General features: G+C 52.6%; 1 protein-coding gene across 1 annotated transcript in view; it reads left to right on the top strand.

Annotated features, from left to right (window-relative positions):
• Nucleotides 1–14,356, top strand: part of LOC103560441 (uncharacterized) — a 41,825-nt gene extending 27,469 nt beyond the window's left edge. The window contains exons 15-20 of the mRNA XM_070594562.1: nucleotides 8,146–8,221; nucleotides 9,003–9,078; nucleotides 9,922–11,487; nucleotides 11,679–11,774; nucleotides 11,866–11,976; nucleotides 13,493–14,356. Coding sequence (XP_070450663.1) covers nucleotides 8,146–8,221; nucleotides 9,003–9,078; nucleotides 9,922–10,064 — 295 coding nt within the window. The 3' untranslated portion in view covers nucleotides 10,065–11,487; nucleotides 11,679–11,774; nucleotides 11,866–11,976; nucleotides 13,493–14,356. The remainder of the gene's footprint in view (nucleotides 1–8,145; nucleotides 8,222–9,002; nucleotides 9,079–9,921; nucleotides 11,488–11,678; nucleotides 11,775–11,865; nucleotides 11,977–13,492) is intronic.
• Nucleotides 14,357–17,929: the final 3,573 nt, after the last annotated feature.

The raw sequence follows: 17,929 nt of genomic DNA on the forward strand, positions 1-17,929 counted from the left end.
ATGTGAGCCAGTCAGTGCAAAGACGACTAGCCAAGGCGTAAATGAGTGTAGGAAGGAGTGGATCTGAGAGAGAGACGAGTGCATGGAGGAGCGGGTGAATTGACATGCTGTTGAAAGAATGGCCGAGTAGATGGACAGGTGAGGGAGTGGAGCAATGACTGGGGCCTGCAGAACCGAGAATGACCACCAGCCACCAGCTGCGAGCCGTCTGAGGTTAGGAGATGTTCAGCCCAGGCTGGGTGTCTGCATGTTGGGATGCATGGGGTGGGGGAGATGGGCTTGCCCACCTCTCTTGAGATCCAGGAGGCTAATGAAGATGCATGTCACTTTGTCCAGGACGACGGGGACATTTAGGATCCATCTCTGCTATTCGGAGTTGTCCATTCTTCCTCCCTATTCTGTAGAATGCCTGATTCTAGGCACCGAGGATATAAAGCTGAGGCCGGTGTGATCCTTTCCTCGCTCAGAGGAGTTCCCGTACCAATGGCGGACATGAGTGACTTCCTCTCCAATCAGGGGTACAGAGAAAATAAAAGCCATCAAAATGACCTCCCCAGCTCCCACCATTAGCCTTTCCCCACAGCTTCTCTTTCCCTGATGACCGAGGGAGGAAGTGACTTAACTCCTGGCCCAATGGCAAATGCGGCCTGAGCTTGGGCACCACCTCTCCAGCTTCTCAGGGGTCTTCCACCACCACCGTCAGCCTCGCCCCTCTCCTGGAGGCTTCCCGTTGGCTCTTACGATGCCATAGGTCCTGTTATCGGAAGAGTCTCTGGAATCCACCTCCTCCCTCTAGCTACCACCCTCTCGGTGGTTTTTCTGTATCTCATTTTTATTTGCCTTCCCGCCCTGCTGCTCCACTGAGAGAGCTTTCATGAGACCACCAATGACCTCCATCCGATTGCCTGCTCGGCACCTCCACTAGGATTTCTCACTGGCCCTGCAGCCTCGCCCACTCAACACTAAGCCCCTGCTCCCCGATCAACACTCACTCCTCCTTGGGTGCTCCCCAGCTCAGAGAGTGGAGCCACTCTCTCCCAGCTGCCGTGCCGGACGCCTGCGAGCATTCTTGACCCTTTCCTATTGCTCTCCATTCCTTACCCGTGGCTGGGGCATTACCAGGTTTCTCCTGTTCTTCTTCCTAACTATTCTCAAAGATGCCTAGTTTCCCCCATTTCCATGACTGCTCCCCTGTCCACGGGGCGGTTCTCTCTTTTGTGGACTCCTGTACTCCTCCCTGCCTCTGCTTTTGCCTACAGCAGCGCTCTCTTCTCACATCATATCTCATAAAATGTGAGGCTCGTGTCCTTTATCAGCTATTAAGGGCTTTCCCTCGGCTTGAGGATAAAATCTGTGCTTTTTAACCTTTGTTCTAAGGCTCTGAGTGATCTTGCCCCCACTTAACTCCTCAGCCTCATTTCTGGCATGTTTCAGGTGCTCCATGCTCCATTCACAGAGATGCTCTTTTGGTTACCATGCTGTATCCAGACCATGCTCCATCCAGAATGTGCTCCATCCAGACCATGCCCCATCCAGACTATGCTCCATCTGTCTGGTCCATGAGCCCTCTATCTGGTCTGCGTTCCATCTGGTCCATGCTCCATCCAGGCCACTCTCTATCCATTCCCTGCCCCTTCTATCTGGTCCATGCTCCACCTGTCTGGCCCTTGAGCCATCCCTCTGCTCCATGCTCCCTCGCAGTCCTCCGCTCCCTCTCTGCCTTGTCTGCTCCTCTCCCTCTCTCCCTGGCTTAGGCTCCTCATCCTTCATCCTTTACTCTAAACTTCTTTTGAGAAGTTCCCCCAGTTGGTCACATCTTCTTATTGAATGCTCCCTGCTCCTTGACAACAGTTTGGCCTTTTGAAGTCATCAACTCGTTCTCTGTGATAATTATTGCAACATGGTCTCCTCTGCTGAGCTGGAAGCTACAGGAGAGAAGAGCCTGTTTGACTCACAGCTCTGCTTCTAGCACCTCGTGGTGGTTTAATAAACATGGGCTTCTTTCTACGACTGACCACTTGGAAAATGTAATTGGGCCGGAGGAGAGGCAAGGCAGGGTGCTGGGTTGGGTCAGGGGATGCCGAGGCCTGACTTGGCTGAGGCAGTCTCGGGGCTCAGGGAGCAGGGAAGAGGATGGGGATGAAGGCGGAAGCCTTGAATGCTATTCTAAGGAGTTTGGTCTTCAGCAACAGGATTATAAGCAGGGGGTGACGTGCTCAGCACTGGGCCTCGGGACTTTGGAAGATAGCCATGCCTTCTCACCATACAGCCCAGGAGCTGCCCTTGCCCTTTCCTTGGAGGCTGACTTACTGCATGGCTATGCATCCCATTCCTGTGGGGTGGTGGTATTGAGAGTTGGGCCATGAGAGGGCATGGGGAGACCCAAGGAAGGCCTCTTGAAGAAGGTGGAGATGTTGAGCAGGCATTGGAAGCGCCCACTGCCCACTCACCTCTGTGTTTGGAGTATACAGGGTGACGTGGTGTCTCACAAGGACTGTCATAGCTTGGGTGGGCAGGCTGTTCCCCGGAAGTTGAAGGACCCCTTTGCACATATAAGCTCTGCCCTTAGAGCTTCCCATTCTGCCATGCAGAGCAAACCACCGCCCTTCACTTTGATTAAGAGGTAGTTGACCGTGTAATGGCCAAAGCATGGTCAGCCTTGCCTGGTTTGCCTCTTCTCAGTCTTTCCGAGTTGGCATGGCCTTCCTAGGGGAGACGCTACTTCAGGGAGGGGCGCCTCTTCCCCATCAGCACCGCTCCCTCACACTTGACGAGGGTGTTACGTTCACCACGTTCCTGCTTCCCAATGCCAAATCAGGCCTCAGAAAGCTTTCTGGAAGTGACACCAACTTCAGGGACAAGCCCTGGTTCTGGGGTCAGCACCACTCCATGGTTCCTGAAGAGATGGTAGACTATGGAACGTAGGCTTTATGATTTTTGACCTATGTAACATGGTCCACTAACTCTCAGTATCCAATCCATCCTCGGAGGGCACCCCGGAGGTGTTGCCAACGTGAGGGAAGAGAACGGTTCTGCTGGGTTTAGCTCCGGCACTGCTCCATGGTAATTCCTGTTGCCTATGTTTGATGTCTGAATCGTGCAACAAGGCTTCTTAAATGCACCCTCTGAGGGGTTTTCTGGAGGTGATGCAACGTGGGGGCAAAGACACCAGTTCCAGACTCAGCCATGATTCTTGAAGAGATGGTTTGCCATGTGGCATATGCTCCAGGAAAGATTTGCGTGACGTGGTCCACCACTTCCCAGTAGCCCAGCCAGCTTTGGAGGGCTTCATGGAACCACTGCCACCTTCAGGGGGACCCACCAGTCCAGCCTCCATCACGCTCTGTGGTTTTGAAGAGAGACTTCTGTAGGTTGAAGGGCCTCTGTTGGTACTAATGTCCACCTCTGATCGATCATAAACTCAGTCTCAGAGGGGTTTCTGGAGGCAGAGCCAAGATTAGGGATGAGATGAAGGTCCTGACTTTAGGCAGTGGATTGACCAAAACAACATCTGCTTTGTTTACGAAGATGGCATGGTGGTTACCCCTCACATCCAATCCAGCCTAAGAGGACTTCCTGGAGATGCCCAGACTTTGAGACCGAAATGGCTGTCAGTCTTTCCTTGTGGCATAATTTTTTATGCCCCAAACTAGGGCTCACGACCCGGGCTTCACGTGCCCTGAGACTATTTGCTTGGCCTGCTCAGTATAACTAGAAGGTGCTCTTTGTGGTTGCACATAGGCCATCTTATAGTTCTCATTTTGCTCACCACTCCCCCCAACAGTTCTGTTAGCCACATGCCATGCCCACCCTCCCTCTATGCCCACCTCCCCGTTCCCTCAGATCCAGCACAGTGCCTGGCACGTAGTAGGCACTTAATCAGTGTTTCTGGAAAGATGAAATCCATAACATCGTCCACTTCTGCTCAGTGGGACTTGCAGCCTTGGAGGGCTTCCTGGAGGAGTTACCAGCTTTGGGGATAAGCCACCAGTTCCAGCATCAGCGTCAACTTCTGACAGTGGAAACAAGACTTCTAGCCTGTGTGTGCTTGTGGCATGATGCATGTGTTGTGCTCAACCTGCCCTCTGATTCCCCTCAGCTTTGGAAGGCTATCAGGACGTGTCCTCAGCCTCTGTCCTCGGCGTCCCTGTGTGGTACTTGGAGAGATAGTAGACCGTATAGCGTACGCTTTATCTGTGACGTATGTAACACGGTCCACTAACCCTCAGTATCAAATCCATCCTCGGGGCTCCTGGAACCGACGCCATCTTCGGGGAGGCGCCACTGGACCCAACATCAGCCCTCTCCATGACACTCGAAGAGATGGTTTTCTGTATGGCATGTTCTTTTCTGCATGGTGCGAAATGACATACTCTCGCTCTTCTTATATCAAGTTCTGCCTCGGGAAAGCTCGCCATCTCTGGGGAGGAGATCTTGATTCTTTCTGGGATCAGTGCTGCTCTCTGGCATTCCATGACGTGGTTGACTACGCAACTCTTGTTTAGTATACACCATGACCTGCTTCTTCTCAGCATCAAATGCAGCCTTGAAGAGGTCCCCAGAGGCAACTTTGTGAACGTGAGCCTTCTTCCACTCGTCACTCCCATCGTGCGGTACTTGAAGAAATGGTTTACCGTCCCACATACATTTTGAGTATGTATGTGGGATGGTAAACCGCTTCTTGGTATCCAGCCCAGCCATCCAAACCATCCCGGAGAGAGCCTGAAGTCAGAGAAACGACACTGGCCTCAGCATCCTCCCTGCTCCGTGGTACTTGGCGGAATGGTAGACTGTTAGATGTGTACTTAACCTGTTAATGCTTGCAACGCAGTCTTCTCCTCAGTGTCAAACACAGCCTTCAGGGGCTTCCCTAGGACAATGATAACCTCCAGGAAGGTGTCCTGCTTCCACGTTGGCACATCCCCTGTAGTACTTGAAGAACGGTGGTCAGTGCCGCGAATGTTGACGAAGGAGGGATGTTCCACGTTCTGCCTCGTCATCCTCCAAGCTGTCCTCAGGTGGCTTCAGGACTGAGCACCCACGTAGAGCAGATCTGGGTACACATGAGACGATGCCACTCCAGGTACTTGAAGACACACTGACTCGTTGTTTTCATTGACGATGCATGTACAGTCTATCTTTTTTCCATATTGAGTCTAGTCATCTTGAGGAAGGTGCCCTGGCTCTGGACTCAACATTGATCCTCCACGAAGCTCTGATCAGCCCTGCCGTGTATGCTTACAGACGAGGCACATTCCATGGCCCGCTTCTTCCCTATCTCCAATCCAGCCTTGGGGAGCTTACTGAAGATGCTACCAGCTTCAGAGTCGAGTCGGAGCACTGGTTCTGGCATCAGCACCAACCTCACGGTACCTAGAAAGGGTTCGACCGCACTGCATGTATTTTATTAACAGCGTATGTAACATGGTCTACTTCTTTTCAGTATCAAATTCAGTCTTGGAGGTCTCCAGGGAGGTCATGTCAACTTCTGGAGATGAGGTGCCACTTCTGGCACCAGTACTGCTCTGGGATACTTAGTAGAAGTTGACCATGCTTCATATGTTTTACTTACAACGCATGTTACTTGGTCCACCTTTTCATAACAGCAAATGCACCTTGGGGGGCTTCCAAGAGGCAACACTAAGTATCAGGCATAGCGCTCGTTCGGCGTCATCTCCACTCGGGGTCCTTGAGGGGTTTCTCTGTGCTGTGTCCACTGCATCTCTAGCAGGCCTTGCATGGTGGGCTCTTCTCAATACTGCATCTAGCCTCAGAGGGCTTCCGACGGTGGTGCTAACGTGAGGAAAGAGACGCCGGTTCTGACATCAGCCCTTTCCACGGTACCTGAAAAGACGGTTGACCATAGAGCATGCGCTGTCTCTAGGTCGTATGTAATATGGTCCACGTCTTCTCAATATCAAATTCAGTCGCAGAGGACATCCCAGAGGCAAAACCAACTTCGTGGGAGACACATTGGTCTGGCTTTAGTACCAGTCCACAGATACAGAGAGATGGTAGACCATAAAGTGTACGTGTTGTTTATGACGTATGCAACATGGTCCACTAATTCTCAGCACCAGGCAGACTTAGGGGACTTCCTGGAGGCCATGCCAACTTGAGAGCAGGGTCTGTGTGGTAGGCGCTCTCCAGCAGAGGTCACTGGGTGATTGGCTGTAGACCACATGCTTTATTTATGACATTGGCCACTTAGTTCCCCAACCAGTACTCAGCACCCAATCTCAGCCTTGCAGGGCATCCTGGAGGTGGTAGCATCATTGGACATGGGTTTGTGGTCATTGCCCCATTTGCCGATTGCTGATAATTCATGATGCACATTGCAAGGGCTTCCTGGAGGCAATACCAAATTAAGGGGAGAGAGGCTGGGTCAGCGTCACTTCATGGTATTTGAAGATGCGGTTGACCATGCTGTGTACGCTTTATTTATGACGTAGGACACATGGTCTACTTCTCCTCAATATCACATCTCGCCTTGGAAGACTTCCAGGAGGTGATATCAGCTTTGAGGAAGAGCCACTGTCCTGGTGTCAGTACTGCTGCTGCTTGGTACTTGGAGAGAGGTGGTCCGTGGCGCGTTCGCTTTATTTATGGCGCACATTACACGGTCGACCTCTTTGCAGTATCTAATCCCGCCTGGCAAGCTTTCCTGGAGCTAACATCAACTGTCGGGTGGGGACACTAGGTCTGCGCTCAGTGCCACTCACCGGGGTTTGTGATGTGTCTGTCTTGTGTGTGACGATAACTCATGTGTGGCAGCCTTCTTCTCAGCAAACCACTCTAGTTTGGCGGCTTCAAGGGCAAAGGTCACTTGCGGACGAGGAGAATGGCATCAACACGTGCCTGGGTACATGAGATGGTTGACCAGAGAGCACACGCTTTATTTGTGCCGTTTGTGACCTGGTCCACTAACCCTCAGTATCTAACACCCCCCTTGGAGAACTTCCAGAAGAAATGCCGACTTTGGGGAAAGAGACGATAAACCAGGGCCAGCTGGCCTCTACTAGACTTGGAGGAGAGAGCATCTGCAAGGCGTTCTCTGTACATGTGCCAGATATGGCCCACGTGGACTTATTTACAGTAGGATCTCTTTCCTTGGAGGGCTTCCTAGATGTGAGGCCCTCCAAACCCAGGGGAACGGACATGCTGTCTGTGCCTCTCCAAAGTGCTAAAGTGCTCAGCTGACCAGACTGGGTGCACTTTATTTATGACACAGATCATTTGGCCCAACACACCTCAGTATCTGGGGAGTCCCTGGGAGGACCTTTGCGGGAGCCAGCCTTGGCTTGGGGCATCTGTGTCTTTCTATGGTTCCTCAGAAAACTTTACCCTGGGGGTTAACTACAAATGTGACAGCTCTGGTGCCCGGCCTCTCTATAGTACTACCACCCTCTGGCCATGATGCCAACTTCAGGAGGTTCCGGCTGCCTTTGGGGTCAGCTCCATTGGGCTACTTGGATGGATGGTAGACGGACAGCATGCATTCAACTAATGGCTTACACCAGCAAATCGACTAATGTGCAGTGTCCAGCTCCATATTAACAGGACTTCCAGGACTGAATGTCAAGTCTGGGAAGAATCAGTGTTCTTGTCAGTGTTAATCAGTGGTACCTGAAGAGAGGTTTTCTGGGTTTCTGTTTCTTTAATGAAGATGAAACACACCTAGTTAACCTCTTTTCCAGTATCAGATCCCATCTTGGAGGCCTTCTGGTCCAGACCTCGGCTTCGGGGAGGGGCGTTACTGTCAGCTTCCAGACAGTGGGCAGAAATCAGTGGTTGAGCACAAACCCTGTGCCTTATATTTATGACTGATGTCACCTGTTCTACTAACCGTCAGTGTCCAATCCCTGTTAACAGGACCTCCAGGACTGAATGTCAGGTTTGGGGGAAGAATCAGTGGTATTCATGTCGGTGTTAATTGGTACCTGAAGAGAGGTTTTCTAGGTCTCTGTTTCTTTAGTGAGGGTGAAACGAACCTGGTTAACCTCTTTTCCAGTATCAGATCCCACCTTGGAGGCCTTCTGGTCCAGATCTCAGCTTCAGGGAAGGGGCGCTGTGGACACGAATAAATGGTGACCTATTCCATTTATCCCCTATTCCACTAACCTTCAATGTCTTGTCCGTTCTTAGGAGGACTTCCCAAGGCGATGCCCACCTGGAGGAAGGCGGTGGTCCCCATGGCAGCTCCATGCCCGGGAACACGCAGGTAAGTCATCTGTGGCTGCATTTGTCTGGCTTCTGACAGATCACACAAAGCCAGCCCAGGTCAGTATCCAGCCCACTTTGGAGGGATGGCTGGTGTTTGCCACTTTCAGTGATGGGCTTGGAGTCAGCGCAGCCCGTGTTAGGTGAATGCCTGTTGCATGGAGAGCATGCCCTGGGCAGACAATGTCGGTGGCTTGGACCACTGCCCCTCAGCCTGCAGTTTATTCTGAAAGGATATTCTGGATATAATGACATCTTTGGGAAGAAAAGCTGGTTTCGAGATCAAGATGAGACCTGGGGGTCCCTGGAATTGGTCTGGGGTGGGACCTGTTTATTTCTAACATGAATTCTGGAGCTGATTTATTTTTAAATCTGGAGGAATGCTTGATGCTATGCCAATTTAGGGGGAAAGGGCTTTGTCATCAATTCTAATCCAGGAAAAGTGAGCAGAAAGCCGCCTACAGGCCAAGTGCTTTACCAGGGACACGCCTGGTCCACGGACCACCGTATCCAATCCAGCGCTAGCAGGCGATGCTGCTGTGAGGGAGGAGGCTGTGCTTCTGTAGACGCTTCTTCTCTGTGGCACTCAGGAGAGGTTTCCTTGGGTGTATTCATTTCTTTTACGACAAGTCATTCCCGCTGACCACTCTTCAGTATCCAACACCCCTTGAAAGCCTTCCTGGACGAGACAGAAGCTGTAAGCCCCAGCCCGGGCTGAGTGAGCCGAGGCCGCTGCTTCCCTCTCTCTGCACATCGTGTCTGATGCTAACGCTCCTTCCCAGGAGGACGTCATGGAGGCAACGCCACCGCCCGGGAAAGAAGGTGGTTCTCGTCCAGCTCTAAGGCCAAGGCACAGAGGTGGGTTGTCGGCTGTACGTTTGTTTTGATGGCAGTAGGCTGTGACTCTGGGTTCTGGGCTCTTTTGTGGCATTTGGGGAAGGGGCATTGGGTTCTCAAGAAGGGCCAGGTCTTTCCACGTCAACCTTACTTTGATGAAAGCCAGAAGAGGTGCGATGGCATCTCCTATTAGCTGATGCCCAATCGTCATTGTTTCCACCTGTAAAGAGCCCGGGGGCTGTGAAAGAGGAGGAAATGTGAGAGCAGTGAGCACACCGTTGCCTCTGAGCTCTCCAGGGCCGGTGGCCACCGAGTGCACGCAGACTGGGCACTCTGCTGGTTAAGCAGGAGTCAAAAGACAGATTGCGAGGATGTCAGGAGGCAGCACAGCTCAGTGACTCTCTTATCCTCTGCTTTAGAGGTCAGCTTAGGGGAGAGGGCAGGGCAGTCACACAACTGGATTAAGAGGAAACCTGGAACTTGCTTTCCCTTGATTTTTGACTCCCGTCTCTCCAGTCCTATCCGGGTTGGCCGGCCTCCCTACTGAAATGAAAGAGAGTCCGGAGATAGCAATATTTCCCCTACAATGAAAAAATTATGATAAAAGGACTTTTATAGCAAAACAGAAAAGCCAACTCAGAGTTGGCGCAAACATTTGGCAAAATAACTTCGGGAAATGAAGTTTGTTTTCATTCCTTAATTCTCCTGAATTAAATGGAAGGCAGCGGGAGGTGTGAAGTGGTGTTTCATCTGGAGGATGGGGGCCTGGCCTCACTCCCAGCCCTCCCTGCCCTCCCGCGGCAGGAGGTTGTAGTGAGCACTCGCTTTACATGTGATTAACCGGATAACGTCCATCTGTTTTAGAATCGCACCTTGTCTGGGAGACTGCTTGGACCCCTGGCCACTTCCAAGCAGCTGCCTGGGTGTCAGCCACAAGCAGGCCACGTCACCTGCCTCTTGACCGCAGAATGCAGCATTTACGTGTGAACTCTCTCCTCCTGCACTGACATCAGGATGCAAACCAGTGCTGGAGGCGCTTCCTGAGGGCTGACTTCCAGAAGGATGCTGTGGCTCCACCTTCAGGAACCCCAGTACCTGGAGAGAGGTTGTACCCTAAATGTCCTCTGTCTTGGTGGAAATGATTTCACAGGACCGTCTTTCAGTATCAAGTCTTAAAGGGTTTCTTGGCTGACCTGCGTAGGCCACTCTAGGCTCTCCGCTTATATAGGACACGTGACATCCAGTTGATCTGGTACAATGTAGACTTGGGAAAACTTCCTGGAGGTGACACCAACGTCAGTGAAGATTCAGAAGTTTTTTGTTTTGTTTTGTTTTTGGTTTTTTTTGTTTTTTTGATCAGTGCTAATCTTCGATACTCGAAGGAGAGGTTGTCCGTGTTGTCTTCTCTTTATTTATGATGAAACATACACGGGAAACCTCTTTTTTAGTATCAAATCCCACCCTGGAGGCACTTCCTGTTCCTGATGCGGCCTTCAGGGAGGGGACCTTGCCGCTGCACTCTGAGTAGGCCCAAGGAAGGTGGACTGTGTGACGTGATGTGGGAAGTGAGGGGTGAGGGGTGTGCGGCCCTGAGGATCCAGCCGCCTGTGGACATCTCCTTGGAAGGGAAGCCAAGTTTGGAGAAGGGCCCATGTTTCTGTGGTGGAGGGAGGTTATTCACTGTGGTTTTCATCCATTCGATGACTCAGGGTGGGTGGTGGCTCTTCAGCTGTGGGGTCTTGCTCCGATGGCATTCTGGACACACTGGCAGCATCACTGAAGGGACTGTAGTGCCATCCACTCTGCAGGGTAGCTGAGGGGATGGTAGACCGGTGACGTGCACTTCATTTATGATGTAGGTCACCCGTTTGACTATCCATCAGCACCCAGTCCATCTGTGGGATGGCATCTTGGTGCACATGGCAACTCTGGAGAAGATGCAGGAGGATTTGGGGCCAGTGTGAATCCGCAGTGTTTCAGGAGGGGTCACCCTTTTGGGGGCTCCCCTTCCCACCTTTTAAAAGTAAATACAAGCAATCATCAGTGAATAATCTCTGTGTCAAATCCTGCCCAGGGGGACTATTAGCCTGATCACAGAAAATGTCAAGGAAGAGGGCCTGGTATCAGGACCCTTGCCAGGGGCAGGCCCACCCCATAGCGTGTGTGGAATGCAGGGTGTTGCCTGGTTCAGGGGTCCAGTCTGTTTTCGGGGGGGCTTGGGATGTGTGTGCAGTAGTGCCAATGTTGGGAGCGTCTGTGGTTGTGATGTCAACTATGTTCTGTGGTCCCTGAAGCCTGTCTGAGGAGCTTGCCACGTATATGATGAGTGTCACATGGCCCATCTCTTTCCAGTGGTAAATACCACCCTGGAGGATGTCCTGGATGGGAGGCCAGATTCGGGCAGGGCCGTCGGTGTCTGCACCACTACTGGTGAGTGAATGGATGAGGCCGGAGGAGCTGGCAGTGTGGCTCTCATGCCCCTTGTGGGCCATGACCGCTTAGAGGCTAGCCTCTCCCTGGATGGGTTTCAGGTCCACCATCATCACTTGGGGGAAGAGGCTTTGTTGCCATCACTCATTCTGTGTCTGTTTTCCCCCTTCGGCTGACTTGTGAGGATCCAGAGATGGGTTGTTTTTCGGCGTCACATCCTACCTAAGACGCATTCTGGATGTGACAGCAGCTTCAGAGAAGGGAGGTTGGCGTCGTCATCAGTGAAGGTGCGGGTGTGAATGTTTCGCGGGAGACCACACGTTCTGTTTGGCCTGCATCTCCTCGTCCTCTAATGCTAGGTGTCGTGCCCTTACCCAGGACCGCTTCTGGAGAGAGGCCTCAGGGGTGCAGATGTGCCGCCCCGTCCCTCGGCGTCGTCCTCGGCTGGCTGGCCCACTGTTCTCGCAGCAACGGCAGGGCCACAAGACAGTAAGTGAAAACCCCTCGGCTCTGAAGGCCTGAGACCGGGAACTGGCACATTTCTGCCCGTATCTCAGGGCCAAAGCAAGTCGCATGGCCAGCCCCTAAGACAAAGGGTGGGAGGTAACACTTCCCCCGTGAGCATGAGGGGTTATGGTGGGCAGTGGGTGAAGGGGGGTCATGGAGCCAGCAGGTCAGGCGTCCACATGGGCCACTGAGAACCGGGTTTCATTCATTATTCAGCCATAACTCAGGAACTCCCCATTTCCTGTCCGCCGTGCGGACGCTTCCTCGAGCTAAGGCTAGCCAGCAGTGGTGACACTGTCAAGGCCCCAGGTCATTCCATTGCATCTGAGGCCGTGCTGTCCATGAGCCACTTTCTGTGTTGTTGACGAAGGTTAAACATCCCTTCTGGGGCCCATTTCGTGGAGGCGTGTTGCCCAGCCCTCCCACGGGACCCGTTTGTTCTCAGGACGTCTGCCGAAGTGACGCGCAGGGCGGAGAAGCAGCCGTGCTCGCCGGGTCTGACATGCGGTACTTAAGGAGAAGTTGCCCGTGTTTTTTTCGCTTTATTTGTGACGAAACATTCGCGGTGCACTTCTTTTTCAGTATCTACTTCTGCCTCGAGGACATCCTGGTTCGGATGCCGACTTCAGGGAAGGCACGAGGGCTCATGGTGGCCTTCCGTTAAGATTTTCGCAATCCTGTCTTCTCCCTTCCTCAGGTCCCCTTGACTTCTCTCATGAAAGTTCCCCTCTTCCTACCGTGTGGCTTGAGTTGTATTGAAACCTCCCCTCTCTCTCACACACACAGACAGCCCCCCCACCCAGCCCAGGGTTAAGTGAGTTGTTTCATCCCTCCCCCTTTGCTGCTGTGATTGGTTCAAAGATGGGCCCCTAACTCCACTGAGCCCATGACATGCAAGTAGCTGTTTGCTTGAGGCTTCTGGGAGATGAACTGTTTCTCCCTCTCCTGTGAGAGCTGCCAGGGTAAGCTCTCTATGTCCCCTTCAGCCATGTGACATGATAACATCAACCTTGAAGCTCCCACCACCATTTAAAGACCCAGAGAAAAGTGCCTGGGACTGGCCGTGGGGGAGCTGTGCAGACCTAAAGAGAGAAGCCTGTACCATAAAGGGCATATTGGGGAGTCAGAGAGGAAGCAGGACCTGGGTGACATTGTTTGAGCCCCTGGATCAAACCCTGCCTGAAGCTTGCACTGCATCTGCACTTCTTAGTTGCATTAAGCGTGTTAGTTATATAAAGCCTGTAAATCCCTTTATCGTTTAAGCCAGTTTGAGTTGGGTTTTATCGTACTTGGGATATAAACAGATGCTACCACACCACTGTAGTGAATGGAAAACCTGCGTTTTTCTTCAATGATGGTTCACTTACTATCCTGTCTAAGATGAGTTCTTGGTGAAAAGTGATTTTTTCTTGTGGACTTCCTGTGTTTGTACTTCAAAAGTGTTGTCCTGGTGTTTATGAATGACAAATAATACGTGATTCACGTGTTTTGTGTCCAGGCAAGGGCCATCGGCATGGGCCCCTCTCCAGGAGACCTGAAGGGTGGATGGTGGACTCCTGAGCATCTCCCTTGACCCGTTCGGCCTCAGCGTCCCTCTCTCCCTGGGAGGAGTTTCCGGAAGTGGTGCTGACTTTGAGGAAGGCATCTGCTTGTCCCTGCTCTTAGGCTCTCTGTGACGGGTTTGCTGTATTTGTCACAAGTCATGCTGAAGTGCCGGCGGTTAGAACCAAACCACATCTCGAAGGAACCAGGAGTGTCCTTAAGGCGGGGAGAACTGGCCTCAGAACCGTGCAAAGCACACGGATGGACGGGTCCACTGAGAGCTGATGCTGCCCTGGGGGCTGGTCTGAACTGACTCTGCATCCTCGGTCCCCATCTCTCGAGATGCCTTACAGGAGCCGCTGACTCTCAGAGAAGATTTTATTTGAGAGCCCAGGACCATCCTGTTTTCTCTGAAATGGTGCTCTCTGTGAACATTTGTGGCATTGACAGTGAACATTCTGGAACCTGTGTGCCCTGAGTTGCATTCTGCCCGTGAAGACTTCCTGGGGTTCTGCAGCAGCAGCCGGCCGTCTGGGGCGGGTTTTCTTTTTCTGTGATGGCGCCACCACTCCCCACGCCCAGCGTCAGCCTCGCCCGCGGGGGCCTCCCAGCCGGGCCACACTGCGGGCAGGGAGCGGCCGTGTGCCTCCCGCAGGGGGAGCAGAGGCTCTGTCGCTTTCAACACACGTTTCGTGGACGGTGTTTGCCCTGCCGCGCCACCACGCCCCGGCCCCCAGCGTCCTGTCACACCCAGGTGGCCTGCGGGAGGTGAGCGAATGCAGACGCGTGCCCGCCGGCGCTAGTCTCTGGTCCCTGAAAAGAAGTTGCCCATGTTATTTTCGCTTGATATGTGACGAAACAAACATGGTGCACTTCTTTTTCGGTATCAAATCTCATCCTGAAGAGATCCCTGGCCCCACTGGAACTTTGGGGAAGGGCCTTGGTGTCCTTACGCTCATGGTATGTACGTGGGGGATTTGCCCCCTTCGACTGTGTGTTGGTGGGTCTGGGGGTGCTCGGTGGCTGGCCATGCTCTGTCCAACCACAGGCAGCGTCCACCTCTAAGAACGGGCACAGCTGGCGAGGCCTCGGTCACGTGCCAGCTCCCCACCGCAAGGGAGGCCCGGGAAGCACGTTTCTGGGTTCTGTCCCAACATTTGAGAGGAGTTCAGATGCGAGCAGCCAGAGAACCATACAACTAAACGGCAGCCATAACAGCAAACAAGTAGCCAATGTCGGTCATCCGCCAGAGCTCTCCAGAGATGGCGCGGGGGGTTGCCAGTGCGTGTATTTTAAAGGTGCCCTGTCACCCAGGAGGACTGTCATCCACACGTCCATAGTAGACCTGATTGGGGCCACCAACTGCAGTGGAAGGCAGCGGTCCCCGTGGTCGTGGGGGACGGGTTTTCCCAGAGCGCTCATTCCGCTGGGACTGACCCCTTCCAGCCCGCCTCTTTCCAGGTTCTGCCTCAGAAGGATGAAGGATGTGCTTCTCGACGCCGTCAACAGAGAGGGGCCACTGGCGTCAGCTGCCAATGAGGACCAGCGAATGGGCGTGCCTGCAGAATGTGTGCTCATGAAAGACGCTGCCGTCCCGGTCCCTTAGCCTCCGCCTTCAGTCCATCCTCAGGCCACCTCCCTAGAGAAGGGGCCGTGCGGCTCTGTGGATGGTTCTCATCAGAGGAGAGGTGAATGCGCTTGATTTAAGATGAATCATTCTTGGTCAACCTCTTTCAGTATCAGATCCAACCTGGAGAAAAGGCTGTTTGAGCCGAGATTCTTGGTGGCGTCTGCAGCTCCCTGGGGTAAGTGGCAGGCTGTGGTCCAGAGAGTGTGTAAGCGGCAGTCCTGGTCATCTGGCCCACTAACCCTCAGCGTCTGTCTTCCCTAGCAGGAGTTCCTGGAGCTTGGCCAGCCGGGCTTACTCTTGGTGCTCCGTTTTGGAACTCAAAAAGAGGTTATCTGTGTTTCTTCGCTTTATTTATGATGAAAAATACAGGCGCACTTCTATTTGAGATCAAATCCCGTCACAACAGTCCAGCACCGACTTCTGGGACGAGATGCTGGTGGCAGTCCCACTCGTGGCTCTCGGGCCATGCTGGCCTCTGCACATGCCTGTGTAATGGTTGGCTCTCCTGCTCCACCCATCCCCCAGGGCCTGTCCTCCCCTCAGAGATCTTCCTGGAGGCAGAAACACCTTTGGAGAAGCAGCAGCTGTCTTCAGGTCAGGCTCCTCTGCGGTCTGTCAGCAAAGGTCGTCCAAGAGGGGCAGACACAGCTAACCTGGTCTACTTGTTCGAGTACCGCCCTTCCAGATGAGGGGTGCCGACCTCGGGGAAGGCACAGCTGTGGGAGCACCTCCCCAGGGTTTCTGAACTGCAGGTGGAGGGCATCCTGTGTCTGTCACATGCCTCCAGGCCCATGGACCTTCAGAATCTCTTCAGCCCAGAGGGCCTCCTGGAGGAGTTCCGGTTCTGCATTCCCTGTGGAAGGTGAAGAACATTTGTCCCATGATGCCTTTGTTTTATGCCCGAGGAACATGAAAGGTACAGTTCTCTTTGCGAATGGAGCCTCCTTCCCCATCTCGGAGGGCTTCCGACTCCTGCCACTCATGTCAGGGAGGGCACTGCTAGCTGCACTGCCCCAGGTACGTCCAAGGAAGGCCCCGAGGGAGCATTCCGTCTCTGCTGGCGTCCGTTCTCCTTGCCTCAACTCCCACCATCCGTTTCCTTTGCAGGAGGATACGCTGGCAGCCGGCGGAGAAACAGGGTCACAGAAGCTGGTCTGAGATGTTCGAAAGGAGGTTGTCCGTGATGTATTTGCTTTGTTTGTGGCAGATATTGCACGGTTGATCTCTTTTCATCATCAAATGCCTTCTCGAAGGACTTGCTGCGCGGTGTTGGATTCGGGAGTCGGTGTGAGTGTTGGCCCCTCTGAGGGTGTGGGAGCAGATGGTCGACCAGATGGCAAGTGTTTTTCTTTCTTTATTTTCCATTTTGAGGACCGAGAATTTATTGAATGAATCACCATATAATCCTGTTTCCTAAGGTAAATCTATAAAGGTGAAAAATTAGGTTCTACAACACCCATTTTCTCTTTAAAAAATTGACAAAGAAATGTGAACAAAAACGTGTGCAACACAGTTTTCAGATTTTTAAAAGAATCTCAAAATATATGCTGTCTGGTCCCTTGGTTTCTAAAACTTACTTCTAAAAGAATGGATAAGGCACAGACATATGCTGAAAAAAATTGAAATAACAAATATGAGATAATAATGGGAATTTTTATGAATATGTCACAGGTGTCCCGATGTTTTAGTATGTGACTTATTTTAATAACTTTTTTTTTCCTGCTTTTTTCTCCCCAAATCCCCCCAGTACATAGTTGTATATTTTTTAGTTGTGGGTCCTTCTAGTTGTGGCATGTGGGATGCCGCCTCAACGTGGCCTGATGAGCGGTGCCATGTCTGCGCCGAGGATCTGAACCCTGGGCCGCCGAAGCAGAGCTTGCGAATTTAACCACTCGGCCACAGGGCCAGCCCAATAACTTTTTTTTAAAAAAAAGACAAAATATCAATTTGCTTGGGAAAGTTAACATTTCCAGGTGTCTATCAGGCTATGAGGTCTTTATGCAGTCTTCAAATGCCCCCACGATTGTCGGGAGCACCCCAGCTGCCCAGGGCAGTCTCCGACGTCTCTTTCTGGAGGCCGTACCTCAACTGTTAACATGTACCTTTTTCTTAAACTTGGAGGGGGCTCCTCAAGATTTGTGGGCAAGTGGTTTATACAAGACGTGCTCTCAGGGAAGGCCATTCCAGGAGGCAATGCAGGCAGCAAGAGAGGAAAGGGGATGAAGCCACACGGCGAGCAGACACTTGCCAGCTCCCTGCCCTCGGCCCCCAGCCAGCGTCTTAGCCTTGGCAGGACGCTCAGGGAAGGATGCTGACTTCTTGGAAGAGACAACAGGTGGGTTGACACAGCTCTTCCAGGAGACCTGAGCAGGATTCCTTCGCTGGTCACAACGTCTATCCCAGATCTTGCCTGGCTGCCTGCATTTCAAGTAAAAAAAAAAATAACCCGACCAGGCGTGATTCCTCGAGACCATGCCCTTGTGCGTTGCCGTGCTTGCAAAACCCACTCCGGGTACAAGAAGGAGGTTGCCCACAGAGGATGTTGGCTTTACTTGTGACTTAGACCATCGGACCCCCTAACCGGCCGTGTCTCATTTCTTCTTGACAGAGCTTCACGGAGGGAACGCCAGCCTGGGGGCGTGGCCCTGCTCCCGCCAGGATGTGGAGAACGCTTGGCCATGTGGGTTTGCTTTATTTGTGACAAATTGTGCTTGGGGCTTTGGAGGGCGTCAGGATTGCTTCCTCAGCAGCTGCGAGTGCAGA

The sequence above is a fragment of the Equus przewalskii genome, chromosome 25 (assembly GCF_037783145.1).
Source record: "Equus przewalskii isolate Varuska chromosome 25, EquPr2, whole genome shotgun sequence".
Classification (NCBI taxonomy): domain Eukaryota; kingdom Metazoa; phylum Chordata; class Mammalia; order Perissodactyla; family Equidae; genus Equus; species Equus przewalskii.